We start from the raw sequence: 18,896 nt of genomic DNA on the forward strand, positions 1-18,896 counted from the left end.
AATTGTCGGAAGATACAGTTACTATCCCCTCAATATTGAGCTTTACCCACAAATGAGAAAAACAGACTTTCAGTGAGCAAAACGTTGGTTTATCAACATTCAACTTGATGGCTGCCACTGACTTAAGTGTCTGGTTCACTGCTGTTCTCTTTGTATCAGTGTTTGACAGAGATTTATGTTCAACAGTCCTAGACTTGTTGTGCACAGAAAGTGTGACATACATTCGCAGTCCATTCAACAATTTAAAATATTGTATTCAACTTTCCCGTGTTAAAAATCCTATACCTACAACTGACAAGTTATATATATATATATATATATATATATATATATATATATATATATATATATATATATATATATATATATATATATATATATATATATATATATATATATATATTACACATATAGGGCGTCGACCTGTTTCCAAAGTTGACATGGGGATAACCATGTTTGTCTTTTTTGATGACGAGGTCGGTCATATTTTGATATCCACTAAAAAATGCCCCCCCCCCCCCCCCGCCGGCAGAAGGGACTGACCAGTCCCTCGTCCTTGATAACTTCACAGGACAACCACAGTAAATTGAGTTGGAACGTGACTAGTTCTTGTAGAAGCCCGGAAATTAAGTAGACTAATTTTCAAAATTACAGTATAAAGTTTGATTAGACAGTCTTCAACACTTGGTTGCACATTGCCCAAGGAGCCCTTAATTGTTGGTTGTAAACAACCTTGAGGCTGTATCCAAATTCAAAGATTGCGGAACAACCAGGCGCCTGATGAAGGACAAGTGCTGTCGGTGATCAATACACATTCAGCAAAGGACACCCTTTTCAGTCTATGTGGTGAATGGTGTGGTTCGAAGTTCAATTAGCACTATCATTTCAGCATCACCAAACTCAATTAGTGTGTTTTTATCTACTCCGGCCATCATCCAACCGGCGGAATCTCACAGGACGGGGTAGAAATCTCTGCCCCAGGGCATATAAGATGCCCGAGTCCTTCAATCGTCCAATTTTTGATAATTTTAGCAGTTGATTAAAATGAAGAAAATGTCATTATGATATAGATTTACGCAATTATATTCCAAATAATGTTGAGATTACCTATTAAATTAATTCAAGGAGCTGTAATCATTGTGAACAGTAGCACAGTACAGGTTGCCGATGCGTACGTAGTAGTCAGTTTCTCAAGTTTCCTTTATCTCTTAACCGCCTATTCTAAGTATCACGTTTCGGAGTACATAAGTACCCAGACCTATCAGTTACAGCAATGTTTGAGAATATGAACTTTGTTCTCAGTAACTCTATAACGAATTTTGAATCGCCCTGCTATGCACGGCTGTTGTACAGTATGAGGAGCATACACAGTTAGGGACGGACCATTAGATCTCGGGGGGTGGTAAAAAACAAAATTTCAAAGCAAAAAATTACAGTCTTCAGACTAGTTTGCAAAATAAAATGAAGTAAAATCAGGAAGCAAAAAAATATAAATCTGACAGTTTAGAAAAAAATTAGCATATCATGGCTCACTTGGAAAAAAATTCCAAATTTGCAATTGTAAAAACAATATTCACGACGTGATTGTGATCACCCACCTCCCAAGATCTAATGGTCCGTGCCTTATATATTATACTTTTTGGCTGCAAGTCTTATGAGAGCAGACTTGCAGCCAACAAGTAACTGTTGGAGTATATAATTATATATCAAACAGCTTTAGGTTGTCGCTAGGTGTGGCAGAATTCGAATTGATCGAGATTTTGGTTTTTCCGGTTCAAGTCACGATGTACATGTAAATCTATATATATATATATATATATATATATATATATATATATATATATATATATATATATATATATATATATAATATATATATTATTAATCAATATATATTTTTATAAATGATCTTCCCAGTACATTTGGTTCCAGTGAGGACTGTCCTATCAAACTTGGTAAACTCCTTTTCAATTGTCTAATGTATGCTGATGATCTTTTATTGATTTCAGGATCTGAAACAGGCTTACAAAGCTGCTTAGATAAACTTCATAGTTTTTGTCGTGAATGGAAATTAACTATTAACATAAAGAAAACGAAAGTTATTGTGTTCAACAAAAGTAATCATCTTGTAAAAGGAGTTACACTCACTTACAATGGAGTGACTCTTGACTTAGTGAAAGAGTACTGTTACCTTGGTTTTGTCATTACCCCAAATGGTAAATTCAAAGGTAATTTTCACAATCTTAAATTGAAGGCAATGAAAGCTCTTTTCAGCCTTCGTAAGGGCCTTCAAAATGGTTCACTTTCTGTAAAAGTTGCATTATCACTCTTTGATAGTTTAATTGTTCCTATTATCACATATGGCTGTGAAATATGGGGACATGAAATTAATGACAAGTGTAACTTTCTCAATGATGTTAGTATTTCTTATTATAGATTTATCCTAGGAGTCTCTAAATATGCACCGTCTGATGGTGTTGTTGGAGAGCTGGGTAGATATCCAATACACTTATGGTGATAAAACACATGCTCAAATACTGGCATCGATTGGTTTTATCAGATGACATCTTATTGAGATCTGCTTATACATCCAGGTTGAATTCAGATTGGTATAATTATATACAAAGCATATTGAACTCTCACAGTGGGAGCGATATATGGTCTTGTGTTTGCAATATTAATTCCACAGTTAATAATGTATATGATAGTTTATGTGAAACTTATGAACAAACATGGCTGAAAAACATTCATAATGATAAAAGGAAGTGTGGAATGCAGAGGAATAAGCTCCGAACTTACAGACTTTTTAAGACAAAATTTGAATTTGAAAGTTACTTGCTAGATATAAGATCTTTTACCTATAGGAGGTGGCTGACAAAACTAAGAATTTCGGATCACAACCTACAAATAGAACTGGGTAGAAGGTCAACTCCTAAAGTTCCTGCAAATGAAAGATTCTGCAAGTTTTGTAAGTCTTTAGTTGAGGATGAATTTCACTTTGTTATAGAATGTCCAAAATACAGAACGTATCGAGATGGTCTATTTTCATCCACAAGTTTGTATAATCCAGGCTTTCTTGATTTGAATGACAGAGAAAAGTTCATATATATCTTTACTCACAAAGATAACTACCTCTTGCCAAATTTATTTCTTGTACTTTAGTTCCTCCCCCAGCAGCAGCTTCATCCAGTGTTTGCTGAGTTTGTAATTTTTGCCTTACCGCACTCCTTGAGTGTGTTGTTGAGCAATAAAGTATTGTATTGTATTGTATTGTAATATATTACGACGACGAATCCAAACGCCATCTTCGAATGGCATATCATGCCAGTAAAATATGTATTACATGTAAATTTCCCCGACTTACAACAGACTTGTTGTTTGTTTCTTAACTTGTTTGTTTGTTTGTGTATGTGCGGCTTTTAAAGCTGAGTAGGCCTACTGCGCTATTAATTGACAATTTATAGTGGACAACAAATTATGGCCCATTTAGATTCCTCACAGGTCATTTTTGAATGTTAAATAGCCTTTGGGTTCTTGCAAGACTGACGTGCGGTCCATATTTGCTTTTGATCTTTGACAGCAGACGATACATAATACAGTATCTCCTGTTGGTTCAGGAGAGTCTTTGCTTTGGTGTCTGTCAGTCTTCACCATCTCTGTATAGTTTTGATTTCGTAACCCAAAACTGTACGATACCCAAACTAAGGAGAGGTTAGGCATACCAGCTGTACCAGCTCAAAGTTTGTCACTGAGATATCCGAATTCAAAAGCTGAATGCGGTTATGAAGCGGAGAATGTCACACAATTATGGCATTAAGGGGATGTGTGTAAATTACATAGGGTGGGCAAGTGACTTGGAAGTTTGTGAAAAATACAGACCCAAACCTCGATGCCTGCAAAAGAATTGCATAAAATCTAGCGACGACCATTCCTATGCCTTTACAGAAAATATTATTTTGTGATTTGACACTGCATTCATTATACACCGATTTACGTAGATGAACTGCCATGGAAATTTCGTGCTATGGAAGTGTTCCAATCTTCAGTGAACTGGTGCGACAATAAGATAAATACAGATACTGTACAGTAAAATAGAGGACATGAATTAATATTTGTGGATACTGGTATTTTCAAAATGAATAGACCACAATATAAATATTGGCCAACATTGCATTTGAAAACTTGCGAGTCTCATCTTTCGGCATCGAAAGAGTATAAACTCACAGACAATGATTTTTCTATGAAAGTGTGAGTGCATGAAAATGTGCCAGAATAGGGGGGAAACGTTGCTATGGTGGCGACTTCGATGATGGCTGTAGCTACTGGTAACTGGTTGTTGTTATGACGGTTGTGGCGGTGCACAATCTCCAACCCCTCCGAATGATTTCAGATGTTTAACGTTGACCTATAGTAATCAACTGAACCGATAGTAACGATTGCCAGCAGACGTATCTTTCTGTGATTCACTAAGCCTGTTTACAGCCGTCGATTGCCGTAAACAGATCACCAAGGCCGATTGGAGATTTGTACTTACACTTTTTTGAGTAAAAAAAACTAAAAAACACGTGTTTTTGAGTAAAACAGCCGTATGCGCACTGTTTTTGAAAAACTAACAAATTTTCTGAACTCTTCGGTGACCGAGCAGATAAAAAAGTACCACATGTCGAGTGTGTGACCACGTCTTCTTAGTGAAAATGAGGATTGAAAATAAGTGACAATGAACCTGAGTCGCTACCTTAATCTTGAAGTAAATGATTGTCTTGGGTTGAGTGATGTGTGCTTAAGTTACCAGAAATGACCGGAGGTTGACGTTGACTCAAGCTTCAAGTTGACAGATCAATTAATCCTGTTTTGACAATATTTCATGTCCTCAATATTTTCCGACGTATCTGTATTTAGTTAGGGCTGTATTCTATAAAGTCATTCGTTCATTCATTATAGTATGTAGATTTGGAAACTGTTCAAGTTGTACACTTTCTGGACACAAGTAGAGTAGAGCTGAGAGTTAGATAGAGAGTTGAAGTTGAGTCTTAACCGTTGCTGTTCAGTAATAAAGATCTGAAACGGTGCGAATACAACCGACAACTTGGTGGGTCAGCTTAAGTTACTGAAAGTAAGAAGCGTAACAGTGGCACTGCTGCTACTGATGGTGATATTGATGGTTGCCATATGGCTGTGATGTACAGCATGGGTCATATAGGAGTGACATACAAAGAAAAGATAAATTGTAAATGTTGGTAACTTAGTGTTATGTAACATTGTAGAACAAGTGTAAATTGGAGAAAGTTGTCATAAAATTGTCAAGTAGACTGAAAAGAATGAAAAATCTGGTGAGTTTGGTAGTGATAAGAGCGACAAGGAAAGCCAGGAACGTTAAAATAACATTGTAAATCTACATATTTTCATCAAACATTCACGAACTTCGTGGTTGTGTTGTTCTTTCAAATTATGTATTTTAGCAGATCAACGTGAATATATCCCAAACAAGTTTACTCACGGACGGGGTGTAAGTCCTTGTCTGTATCAAAGTCCTTGTCTGTATCTGGGCGCTAAACAACTGACTGTCTGTTCAAAAGCTATAGAAGTAGCAGTATGATTGCAGACAAAATATATCCGCCGAATGTGTGTACGATATGTATATGTCAACTATTGTGTATTAGTTGATTAGGCCTAACAATGGCCATTTTTTGCGTACAACAAAAGTTGTTACTACAAAATGAATGGACTAATGGGAAATGTTATTGGTAGGATTTTTCTCATCTGCCTCTGTGTGAATTCATAGAAAAGTACTTATGATTAAAACCAAGGACATCGACGGTATACAAAAGCTTTGCTTTCTATTATATTTTGAAAGAAACAATTAGCGGGTTTATGTTATCTATACTTCTTACTTTATATTTGGTACTATATAATACTCCTGTATATCGGCTAGAGCTCTCTACAATCAAGGTTGTGCACGATGTATGTACGCACTCATTCAATTATCTATACAGTAGTTACTGTAAGACAGTGCGCTCTCAACCACATTTGGCAGTTTTCTCAAAGCATTTGTTTCGTTCAAAAACGAATACCAGTTTCTGTTGAAATACAATGTAATTTTTAACCCCTGGTCCTTACGGTAACTTTTCTTGATCCATACATTGTAATATTTGGATTAGAATGTAACTCAACACCGGTATGATTGCTGTTGCACTCTAATTTTCAGAGGCACATACATGCCGATCACTGGCAGACATCATATCGTTTCGGTCAAAGAGTCAAATACAGGTACTATTTTTATTCCTAATTTTTCTCATCGTCCATGCACAAAAATGTGACTTTCCTAAAGTAATAAATTAGATTTAATGACCGAAAAAACTTGCCACACTTCTCTAAGTAATGCCTCTAAAAGCATAGAGTACGAGCTCAAGTACTGCGATGGGACATGCTCACTCTTTCATCTGTAAAGAAAAGGCTAAATCTTCCTTTCACTAGGGCCTTGAAACGCTTTTCAAAACACACATCGAAAGCACACCGACAGGCTGTGACATAAGTTTACATCCGATTACACTTATGAAACCAAGTAGGAGCATGATCGGTGGTTTCGTAATGGAGAACCTGTCCAGTGCTTCTGTTGTAGACTGGTGATTTGGCGAAGACAGGAATGTATACCCTCCAGCTTTCGTCCAATCATGGAGTCAATTTTCGCTTTCCAATAGATTACACATATCTCCCCAAGAAAGGCTTTCAGCAAACCGTTCATTCAGATGACATATTCCAGATTCTTTTGACTGAAAAAGCTCAAAGTATTAAACTGGCTAAAATAACCAATTACAGTTCATCCAGTATACGTATTACCTCTGGGCAAGAACCGGGCCGAAACAACACTACAATGATTACTCAACAGACTAAAAGCTTTTAAACATACTGTATAGTAGACGTAGAGTAGACGTGGGCGAAGGAGTAACCAGTTGGACTTTTTGATTTCTTGAATATAAGTCAGAAATTAAATACGCACAGAAAAGTCTCTTGACAGTGTAATGTTCATATTAGTCCTGCCAATTACCTGAGAGATAGACACGGCACAAATGTGCCGACAAAACCATTTAAAGCTGTCCTCTACATGTATAACAATAACCTACAGGTAGGTGCATCTTGCCCGCACAGCAATAATTACTGCTTAAAGATAGTCTTTTAAATCTTCAAATAGCAAAACTACTTTAAAAAGCGACGGAATGGTATTGTTGTTCGGAAAATTGAGATGTGCTCCAAGGTAACCTGATGGCGTATCTTCAACATCTGCACTTTATTAGTAACGATAGCTTTCATTTCAGACGATTGCGTAAAAAGTGGTTCTTGGGTAACCGATTTTATTCCCTGGGGATGAATCGAGAGGTCTTTGACTTGACAATGCAAATGCAACTGACAATCCATCACGGTCTTTCTTTCAACGGGACAGATCCCGAAAGATCTCGGTTCCACACACCAACAAAAATGTTTTAATCATTTTTATTATGGCACATCGTCGTATCATCGGAATGATGGTGAAAAGTAAGCTTAATAGTTTCAAAAGAAAATATTTCGGTAGCAATGTTTCAACAGCTTGGCTGCTGGTAGCCTAGAATTCTCTTCGTCCGCTTGCCTCCGTACCTCCGACTCACTACCGTGGGCCGGAGGTACGGAGGCAAGCGGACGAATAGAATTCTAGGCTAGATATATGAGTCTAGATGAAGGAATCTGAAGGAAAACAATATTGTCTTGATGTTAATTGTTGGATATATTTGATGTATATGTATATTGATGTGTATTGATGCAAGGTTAAGTAAAACACTTTTGCCGCCCATTTCTCATTTGTTATGTCTAACATAAAACGCTATGATTCATTGCTCAGATAGGACAAACCGAGCGTTTATTTCTGACTCTTGCACGTGGTCCAGTGATTCCACTGAAAACAAAGATGCATAGAATTCCAAGGCAAAGTGAGATGCCTTTGATCTCTTGGGAAAAGCAGACAAAAGTTAGAGCAAGTAATTCCCATGGTGTATTTTCCTTCAAAAACAGTTTTCAAGGAGAGTTGAGACTTTCAGTGGAGCGTGGAACTGATCCCAGTGGAGCGTGGAATGGGGTGAAGATAGAAGAAACTTGGGTTGAAACACACTACCACACCTGGTTGTTAGGTTCCAAACGTATTTATTATACCTCAAACACAACGTTTCGCTCTAAATTTAGAGCGAAACTAAATATATATGTATATATATAAATATATATATATATATATATATATATATATATATATAATATATATATATATATATATATATATATAATATATATATTTACGAAGAGCAGGAATGTTGCAGGAAAATGGTTGGAACTTGCAAAACTTTTGCCGCCCATTTCTCATTTGTTATGTCTAACATAAAACGCTATGATTCATTGCTCAACAGGGGATGTACACTATCAGTGTCTTGGTGTATAATTTAAATTGAAAAATGTCAGCGATGATATAATGCATACGTTTTGCAGCAGAAATTACACGTGTTGGGGAACGAACACCAGTACTCGAGAATGGAGCATCGGGAGGTCCATTATTCAATTACAACAGACTGTAATGTTGATCTGTCTAGGATTTCACGGAAATACCAGCTTGCTTACTTGATCGTTAATCCAAACCTTGAAAACAACAGGCTACCATGATAAAAGCTACGCGTGCTTCTTTTGCAAGCAAGTTCAATTTCCCCTCTTCTCCCACACACGGTCCGTGTCTCACAGTCGCTTGCGGTTCGATACACGGCCGCCGTATGCATTGGAAAGGTAGGATGTTGGGAAACAGAATTTTCATCTCTTACAAGAGCGGCGGTACATTTGAAAGTAGCGGTTGCTGTGATTGGCCGAGATCGCTTGAAAAATTTAATTTCGGATGTACGACAGCTATCGTCAGAAAGGGTCCCCTCTGAAATCGTACCCCAAAATGCACAGAAAATCTACTTTGACGCAAAGAGGATATCAGGTACGAGTTTAGAGAGGTAGTGGAAGCTATCAATGCTTGTTTCTTTTACAATAAATTGTGCCTTTGTGAGGGGAATCCGTGTCCGAACCACAGGCGCTCGTGAGCTGGGTAGTCTGCTAAGTCGATCGATTTTCTGCTCGATCTATCATACTCGAACTGCCCGTCACTGCAGTTTAAGTTGCAGTGGCGGGCAGATCGAATACGGAATCGATAGATGGAGCAGAAAAGCAATCGATTTAGCAGACTACCTAGCTCACGAGCGCCTGTGGTCCGAACTCGACGACACATGCGTATCACAGCCAATTAGTTTTCCAAATTCCTACCTTTCTAATACATACAGCGGCCTTCACCGTGTATGGTGAGCAACTGGGTCTTCTCCTTAGTATCTGTCAGCAAACATTTCACCTTGGTTGTAATATTAATGATTTGTGTTAGATATCGTGGAGTACGTTGTGTTAGAAGTTTCCAGAAGAGATATGGTGAAAATTCAACTTTGATGGCACTGTTTTGATGACACTGCTTCAAACAAATCAAAAGGTATTTGATCAAATATGAAAGACACCCACCATTATAGGACTATAAAAAGCAAAAACAATATTTTGATTACATATTTATCATATTTATGGATAAAGGAATGTTGGAGTAACAATGGTTTATTCACCAAGTCCATGATTCACTATCCGCGGCCGTGGCTTATGAAATCAGCCTGTGATTGTCTATCGACATCCTTTATCCCAAAAAAATTATCTGTTTGTGTCATGCTAATAGTTGGTATTCGTTATGTTCGTCCACAAGGGCGATCTCATTCAGGTGTTTTCATACTGTCGCAAACTCGTCGATGTCTTGATTCTGAGGGACCCCTGTCATTTTTGGCAAAAACTCATCTCCTTTTAAACCACTTCTAAGGCAATGTTGATAGTATGACATTTAGCTTTTTTGGTGTTAGGAAGAAAGGAAAATCTAATACCATGCCTGTATGGACTTTAAACATTGTATATAAAAATTACACGTTACATGTATTTTATCTTTGATTTTTCCTAAGTAAAAATAGCCAGGGTTTAGGTGAGTTCATTTGGTAAAATGAAATTTGCAGTGGCTTCCCACTTTGTGATCGTTCACGATGTATTATGAGAGCATTGTTATTATTTTGTTCGCCAAAATTTCACGTGACCCTGAAAAAATGACATTTTCAATCGAGAGCAGTGTAGTTTTTGTCGGTTTGTGTTGCAATATGTTCAAAAAGTGAGTACATTGACTCGGACAAATTCCTATATTTATTTGCACTGCAATAAAGTGCTAGCGCATCGTCTGAGATAGCAATGACAGAAATGTTCTGAACTCTGTGCTAGTACCAGTTTTGAACATTACACAATGCGTGCAATACTATAAGAACTGACATTATTGAAATATCTACATTACACCAGAGCTCCATATGTAGAAAACGATGTCATAAGAAACGGTATGTTAGCCGACGCCCATTTCATCTATACCTTTATGATCAAGCACTACACAATATATTTCACGGATTCTTTTGGAACTTTTAACAAAGGTATACCTGAGCCCATTTATATTGGGCAGTGAACTCTATACCCATAGAGTTTGGTTGATTTAATGATTATTGAAAGGGATTAGGAGTTTATTGTAAACATCAATTTTCCTCATTGACCGGTATTACAAAGGAACAAACAGGAGTTTGGTATGCATAGTTCTATTTTGTATCAACGTGCACAAAACAGGGCGGGAAAGAACCCCCAAAGCGTATTACGTTTTAAATTTAGCGGTAATCATGCATAACTTTACCCCAGGCAAGGGCGAGATGCAAACATAGCAGTGTTAATGAAATTTCTTCGCCTGGAAATCATGACTAGACCAAAAGTAAAACTCGCTATCATCTATAAAGCTACTATATTTTTATGACACTGCCGAAATTGAATAGGGGTTACAACCAGCATGACATCTCGGCAACTGTACTGATTTGACTATTCAAGGAATAGTCTTACGTATACATCAGTCGGAGTGAAATCAAACCGAAAGATGAGCACTGAAACCGTTAAAGCAGTGTTGCTGAAGTCTAGCAACTTTCATAAAAACCATACCCAAACTTAGAGAAAATTAGATTGTGTTGACTGTACTTGTCACTGTCACAGTCATGTGTCACTAATTTGCATAATGTGCATACCATTATGCATATCTGAAGATGACTGACTGAGACCATGGATGTAAAAAAGAGACTACATCCAAGCTGACACAGACTTGCTCGCTCGGAGTTTATTTTTCTTTCGATTAACATTGCTCATCGTGAATATCAACAAGGGATATCACAATCATCTGATTATTAATAACTCTAATTTGAGTTCAAACGTTCTCAAAAAAGTTTCCTTCGTGACTTCACTGACTGACTTTGCCTTACGTAAATAATGCTACATGTACCAACATGGACAACTTGCTTGACACGCGGTGTCAGATCACATGGTTCGCGTAACTCTGCTTTTGATATACCCGCATATATATGATATAGCCGAATATATATCTTGAAACTCTAGTCTCTCCAAAAAGTGTTCTGTAGGTTTGCAATCCCATGGTGTAAATTTATTACTTCAGCTTTGCTAAATATCCAAAAGTCTGAACTCACGACAATGAATATACTATATCAAAGTAAAATTTTTCACTGATCAATCTGTTTTCATTTTTCTACCAGTCAAGGATGATTTCGAAGTATCAGAAGATAATTGATATGGTGTCATTTTATCATCAAACACTTACACTCCTCAGTCTGTTAATGGTTGTAATGCATTACTTCAAACCATCCAGTCCGAAGAGGCACTTAAATTTACTTCATACAAGTTCAAAGTGTCTCTGATCATTTTCATATTGTTCCCACAAAGACAGTGATACTGTGAACTAACCGAAGGCAGCCTAACTCAGGAATACGTTAAGCAGTGTAAATCTCCATGAGTAACCTACATGCTCATGCATTTTCATGGACAGTTGCCAAATTAAAGCGGCGTTTAGCGTGGTCATTCGATCAACAAATCAGTGTTTCATTACTGTTCCATGTCTCCATGCGCACAAACTCGCACACGTCTGCAGATACCAATTCTAACAGACATGATGAAAAATATATAACTATGGTAAAATTATCAACAAATGTAATTATGCATATGTAGTTTAGAAGATACGACACCCTTATTAATTAGAGTTAAATGTTGTTTTATCTGATTTATGTGACAAGTATACGCATTATATTTTCAAGGAAAACCGTAAAGGAGTACACAATCCTTAGGCCTAATCTCTGAATTCCGGGATCGGCAAAATCGCTTTATTCACAATCAGATCCGTAATATAGGTCTCTGTGGAGTAGTTAGTCACGTGATGAAGCTCTGTCAATGCTTTATTTCACACCCAGTAAAAAACTGTCACCTTCATTTATATTATGCAAAACTTTCTGTCAGATGCTATTATCTTTGTTTCAACTTGAAATATAACGTGGGAAACATACTCTAACAACGGAAGGCGGAACAATGAGGTGACGTCACTTTAAATCTAGGGTTTATTGGAACCTGTCCAATTTCACAAAGAATTTAATTAATAAAAGCAACATCAGGTATGCAAATACACTACGAGCTTTGCCTCACAATACTTGATTACCTCTTTAATGACATAACAGAGCAATTGTAGGTGTGAAGTGTACTGAAACTCTCCATGCAAGACAATAAGATTACGGACTTCTGTTCTTTAATAGATGGTATCTCGATGGCAACCAAACTTTGACAGATTGAAGACGTTTATATCGGACATGCATTCTTGTGATTTTAGAAGACATTTGGATGGAATGTGAGTCCCTGGGGGACTCTGCATTAACATTCAAGTCCACAGACATCGTAATATGAATGACTATAGCGCTTTCTTGTGATACGCAACTGTAATCTATGTAATCCGTTGAGCAGAATGTAATCTCTGTTCTCATGCTGACATCTGCTGTTTCGATTACAAAATACAATATTTTCGATAGCAAAGACTATAACGGCTAGCACATGTTTGCAGGGTAACACGCCACCTATATGCGCTACGACTGTACCCGTGAATACATCGGGGCAGCCAACAAAGCCCTGAAAAGGGTGTTCATAATCCATTTCCTTGCACGAGGGAAAGCAAGTTTTTATAATCACATCAGCGATCGGGAACGAGAAAATAGGCGGGAACATTGTATTCTTTTGCTAGGACGGACAACTTTAGAAAAGCCGGTGGGCGGGTAGGGAGTATGACACGGTTATATTCGGGATTTGCTAATACTTATAGGGGACAGCATGAGGCAAATAGGGTCGAGGGAAAGCTTTTAAGGTAGTATGCACCTCGAAATTGAAAGACTTAAACTTTTGCTCAGACTTTTCTGAATGAAACTTAAAACAATTCTCTTATCAAACCAACGAAAAAATCGGGGATCACCGTGCAAAGTTTGGAACAAGCGAAACAAATATCCCAGCATTTTGCGATATTTTAACTTCAAAATGGCTGCCATTCCCATGTTAACTCTGTGCAGGAAAAATTAAATTCTGCATTTTCGGAAAACTAAGACGGTAAAAGTTTTTATTTCTCCGGAAGCTTTTAAATGAGCCCCCACAAGTGGTAGATCAGAGAAGAACTGTAAAAGTCTGAGAGTCCGACTGTCTGTCACCGAGGCGCCTTCTACCTTGAAGTGAAAACTGAGGTCTTCGATTGGAGGGAAAATTGAGGAGGTTTCATGATCAGGAGTGAGGGGAGGTTATCAGCTAGTGAGCTGGAGGGGAAATTCTTAAAACAGAGGCAGGAGGGCAGATACGAATACAGTCACAATTTCTCGAAATCGCCTGGTCAGCAGCCCTAACAAATCAGCATACCATGTAGCAAAAAGTCAGTCCAATGAATGCACAGCTTACAAACGTACCGAATTCGAATCGTGCGCTACGAGGTAAGTTTGTTATTACCTCTGAGTACATTCAGTGGAGAGACTGTGCTTTATGGTGAGTGTTAAAGAGTTGCTCTGAAAGCTGCTGTTAGTATAGCAAAGGCAATGTTTATTTACCGGAAATAGTGATTCCGAGTAAAATTTACGGAATCGCGTTTATTGATTGGCAAGGACAGACGACATCTTTACAAAAAAGAAGTTTGCAGTACAGGCTACAAAGACTATTTCTTTAATGTGCACTGTTCAGTTGTGTCATTTTTTCTTAAAGTCAAAAAATGTAAACAGAGAGGGCGTGACTTTGACAGAAAGATTTGAACTAATTTGTCTTTTCAGGGAGAGAGCAATTTTCCCAAGTCTTTGGAGAACGCCGTTGTTTCTGAGGGTGTATTCTCGCCACATGATGTAAGCATTCTTGGTACTCCATTACAAAAACCAAAAGGTAAACGTGGCACTGTTATTCACATGGGCATAGCACATTATTCTGTCTGCAAAACACACTATACCAAGGGCATGTATATTTATTGAGTCTGTCTGTATGACCTTTCACCCTCCCTGGATCAAGCTGTTGTCGCCATAATTTAAAGTACAAGCCAAAATTCTTACAATTGCACAGCATTCTGACAAATCTAGTGTTTGGTATTGTAATATGTCCTCTGTTTACATACTCAGGAATACTATCTCTTCAACTTTTTAACTATTGTGAGACAAAGAATCCGTAATACCCTTAGGCTGCTCCAAACTTTTCCGGTGTCCTATTCAAGTAAAGCACACCACGGACTGTAAGATAGTCGTGGCAGACACTACACAGTGGCGCAAGGCCACTTGTTATAAGTGCTGACTTATCCTTGCATATCATGCGCGTTGGTTGAGTTTTGGGGTTCATGAACTGATTTCCCCCCACGGAAAAGTGGTAGGGTCAGGTAAGGTCTCCAAGGTTGCGAACGATTCTGGTCTGCAACGCCTTTCTGAGTATGTTAATGTGGTTGCCAGTAGCACGTACCATGCGTGTGTTTGTAAGGGTTCTTGCACTCAGTGTTGCCTTGGGGTGAGTTCTGGCTGCATTCAGTGCCTTGACGGTCCCTTTCCCTAAACTGTGGGTAAGTTGCTATGTTACTCTTCCATACTCAGATAAAATGCCAGCGTTGCTCGGAATGGCAAAGTCCGGCCAGCGACGGCACTGAAAAGTTCAGGAGACCGTGACAGGCTGTTAAGACACATTCGATTGAAGATAAATATATTTAAAGCTCATTGAGAAAACAGTTCACACAGAGGACGGCAAGCCTTGCTCTTCTCAATTGAAACCTGAAGTATGTACAAAAGCTTACATAATTGTTTCGCGAATTATTTTCATCTAAATTTAGTCAGATGGAATGCCGTAGTTTCCTTTGTGTAACGAATGCCTTTTAAAACAATACGAACATTACAAAGCTAGGCAAATGTTAAATAGACTGTTTTCGTTCCTTTGAAAATTAGATGACATATTAACTTGTTGTCGTTCATGATGATTTAACATGTGTATCACTTGGCAGCAAATGACAAGTTGTCAAGTGTCGGCTGCGAACCGTTCCACTCTTCAATGCATTCCGCTCTGAAAGGTCAGTCACCTCCTTTCCGGAAAGTTCACAACACAACAGCCAGTTTCCGTTCAGTTGAGGGTTAAAAGTCCGAAAACGTGAAACTCTTGCAGACGACAACCATAGCACTGAGATTGGTCGGCTGAGACTTTCTGCAGTGAAGTGAAGTCGAGCGTAGGCTGTAGACGCCGCTCACCTATACACATGCAATCGAGAGCAATAGTATCAAGTCACCTCAGTATACAATTCACTCTGTGTTTCCCCAGAAAAGGTGGACTGAAGCCTGTGTTTTGAGCCGAGAGAACATATCCCTGCAGCCAACATCATGATAAGGTTACTTCTAACAGTATCCGTGACTCTGTCACTGGCAGCCGCTCCATGCTATTCATCACCGGTAAGTCTTTATGAATTGCTTGCATTGTAAAGACAGGAAAAGCAATGCAAACCCTGAATTACTGAATCTCCGTGTATTGTAAACCTCTCTTACTCTAACACAAAAGTGAGATAATAATATTACTACTCAATCAATCCGAAGAAGACTTGGAATGTTCTTTCTAGTGAGTGAAAAAGAGGACAGGGGTCTCTGTGAGTCTGTATCAGACCTGAAACACGAAAACATCTGTTTGGCCCCTGTACTACGCGAGATAATGATTTTACGCTGACTTTCAAAATGAATATCTTATCATCAAGAAGAGAGGACGAGCGCCATGACTTCAGTACCCGGTTTTCGAGTCATCAGCATACTTTCGCTGATTATTGTATTTGAACAACGCTAGACTGTTGAGGTAGATAAAGGATAGCGCAAGCTTTATTTATTATGCTAAGTTGTGTTTACACTTCTAAGCTCTCATATTGCGTAGGTCATGGTTCTGTGCTCATTAAAACATTCAGATTCCTGCTTTAAGACCTACTGTTTGACCAGTGAGTGACTGCCCGTGCTTTGTGATCAGTGCAAATGGTGTATGGTTATGTAAACCCCCGATATCGATCACCCATGGCCATTAAACTTGTTCATGAAAACCATATGAGCACGCTCTTGTACAACTGACTATGCTGCGATGAATACTAATTTTTCTCAGTTGTCATAGTATATCAACATGCATGGGATTTAGGCCTTTCAAGCCCCAGTTAGTAACTTATGGCAGTGCTTTATAACTTAAGTTGGTACACTCATGGTCCTGGGACCCAAATGTGTGACATTTCAGCCGGCTGAAGGGACACTTCTGCAAACAAAAACACTTCAGGAGACTTCGCAAAGAACCTTGAACACTTGGTCACCAATTCAGTTTCTTTGAAGGAGTGGAAGGGGGATATGAACGGGGCATTGTGACTACCATTACGTAAAGATTACTAAAGAAGAATTACAAGTTGTAAAAATCTTTGCAGTAGTATTTGCATAGCGAAAGATCTAGACAGTTCTTTAATATTCCGACACAAAACTAGACAGTTAACATTTACGATTACCAACATTTACCACTGATAACGACAGACATTACATAATGCTGTTGAGTCCGACAGGTTTTCTGAAGTTTCAACGGCATGAATTAAAGGGGCCTTTCATTATGATTTAATCATACGCATACGCACAAAAACTAACTTTCCGTTCATGACCTGCAAATGGAATGTTTTGTGTAAAAGATGACAAATGTTTGAAAGTTCCCAGGGGCATTGTTAAAATGTAATTCAGAATACTTGTACTTAAAATACCAAAACTGATTGTACCAGCTTTTGGAAAGAACAATGTGTTTTGTGACAGGACGTAAAGAGGGAGATTTATTTGTCAACTACTCACGAACAATTACCACACCTTATGGTATTTACAAACTTGTGACATTCATAGTACCTGTATGAAACAGAAGTTATGAATGGATCATATCTTGAAATTCCAAAATGGCAAGAGTTATTGGAACCTATCGTTGTGAACATCTTCAGATATTTCTGAAATTAACCTATAAAGTTGATTGTCAGGAGATTTCTTAACAATATGCTTTGCTCAGCTCAAAAGTTAATTGCTTTACAAAGGTGTTACTACGTCCTTTAAAGTGACTCTGACGTTATGCAACGTACCTGAAGTACGTTCAGTTGTTGGCCTTCTATGATTCACAACCATAGGGTTACAAGAGGATGCAAATTTCCGTCCGGAAAGGTCCAACGTTTAAACTTGCTCATATTTGTAAATAGTTGTTTTATAATCCAAGCAGAGCACTGTCGGTAAACTGTACTTGTTGGTTGACCTTGAGGCGTTATCTGATTTCGCTGATTTTGGTTGATATGATCGATATTCGCTGGGCAAAATGCGACGAGTCATCGGGTGATTCAGATAGCATTACCACAGAACAAGTTATAAGATAAACAATGACATGTAAAGCAAGCGCTTTCGTGAACGAGAGGTGAGATAACAAGAAAAAGAGAGATACGGAAAAAGGAAATCTTTGGAATGATAAAATTACTAATTTCAGGCCAATTCTCGACGATCACTACACTGGAATGCGTCATAACAAATGCTAGAAGAGCAAATAAAAATGACAAAATTATCAAATAACATTATGGAAACAGGTTTAATCAAAGCAGAATGAAATATCGCAAAAGACCAAATTAGAAACCGATGTGTTCAGAAACGTCCGCTTCCTTGCAAATGCGTGGCATTGACGCAGTAAATTGCACAACCAAGGAACTGATTCACGTTTGTGAACAGTTTTCATGTCAATGACATCAACGACGATGACGTAACAATGATGATGATGATGATGATGATGATGATGATGATGATGATGATGATGGTGGTGGTGGTGGTGGTGGTGGTGGTGGTGATGATGACGTTGATGATGATGATGATGATGATGATGATGATGATGATGATGATGATGATGATGATGATGATATTTGCGGTGGTGAGGGCTATGAAACCTCTACATATAGATAACATTTCTTCTTCAATTACAGATTGGCATGTACAACAGATATGGAAATAAAGATGGCAGACCCGGTGAGTAAACTTGCATTTCGTGCTTTTCTGGTATTTTCGACCCGTAATCTAAATTTCAAGGAAACACAAAGATAAATTCATAGTCATCAGCAATAGTTATCATGACCGCGGACCGTGGGATAGGCGTCGATATCTTTGCGATGTCGAAAATGTTACGGAAACATTATGATGTGTTCTGTTTTCGAAGTTAATCTTTCTCCCGCCGCGCAATCAAATAACATGTACCAGGACAGGGAGGCCAAGCCATCAGTGACGTCAGAACACGGCGATGCATGTGATGTAAAACAGTTTGAAAGTCATCCCAACAATGACCTTTATATTTAGTGTCGTGGCTCTCTGAATTAACATGAAAACGCGAAACTTCCGATATCAATTTATCATGAGAACTTATTACGTTAGACA

The 18,896-nt window shown here is 38.2% G+C and overlaps 1 protein-coding gene across 21 annotated transcripts in view; it reads left to right on the forward strand.

The window, feature by feature from the left end:
• The first annotated feature begins 14,692 nt into the window (after positions 1 to 14,692).
• LOC139121905 (uncharacterized) overlaps positions 14,693 to 18,896 on the forward strand; it is a 32,304-nt gene continuing 28,100 nt past the window's right edge. For 11 of the 21 annotated variants that reach the window (XM_070687212.1, XM_070687197.1, XM_070687203.1 and 8 more), the window contains exons 1-3: positions 14,894 to 15,031; positions 15,622 to 15,902; positions 18,452 to 18,494. In XM_070687212.1, the coding sequence (XP_070543313.1) occupies positions 15,834 to 15,902; positions 18,452 to 18,494 (112 nt within the window). In that variant the 5' untranslated portion in view covers positions 14,894 to 15,031; positions 15,622 to 15,833. Of the gene's footprint in view, positions 14,855 to 14,878; positions 15,032 to 15,062; positions 15,242 to 15,459; positions 15,530 to 15,581; positions 15,903 to 18,451; positions 18,495 to 18,896 lie in introns of those variants that run through there. The other 10 variants (XM_070687199.1, XM_070687216.1, XM_070687198.1 and 7 more) reach the window with 8 other exon arrangements.

This window comes from Ptychodera flava, chromosome 21 (genome assembly GCF_041260155.1).
Source record: "Ptychodera flava strain L36383 chromosome 21, AS_Pfla_20210202, whole genome shotgun sequence".
In the NCBI taxonomy this organism is placed as follows: Eukaryota; Metazoa; Hemichordata; class Enteropneusta; family Ptychoderidae; genus Ptychodera; species Ptychodera flava.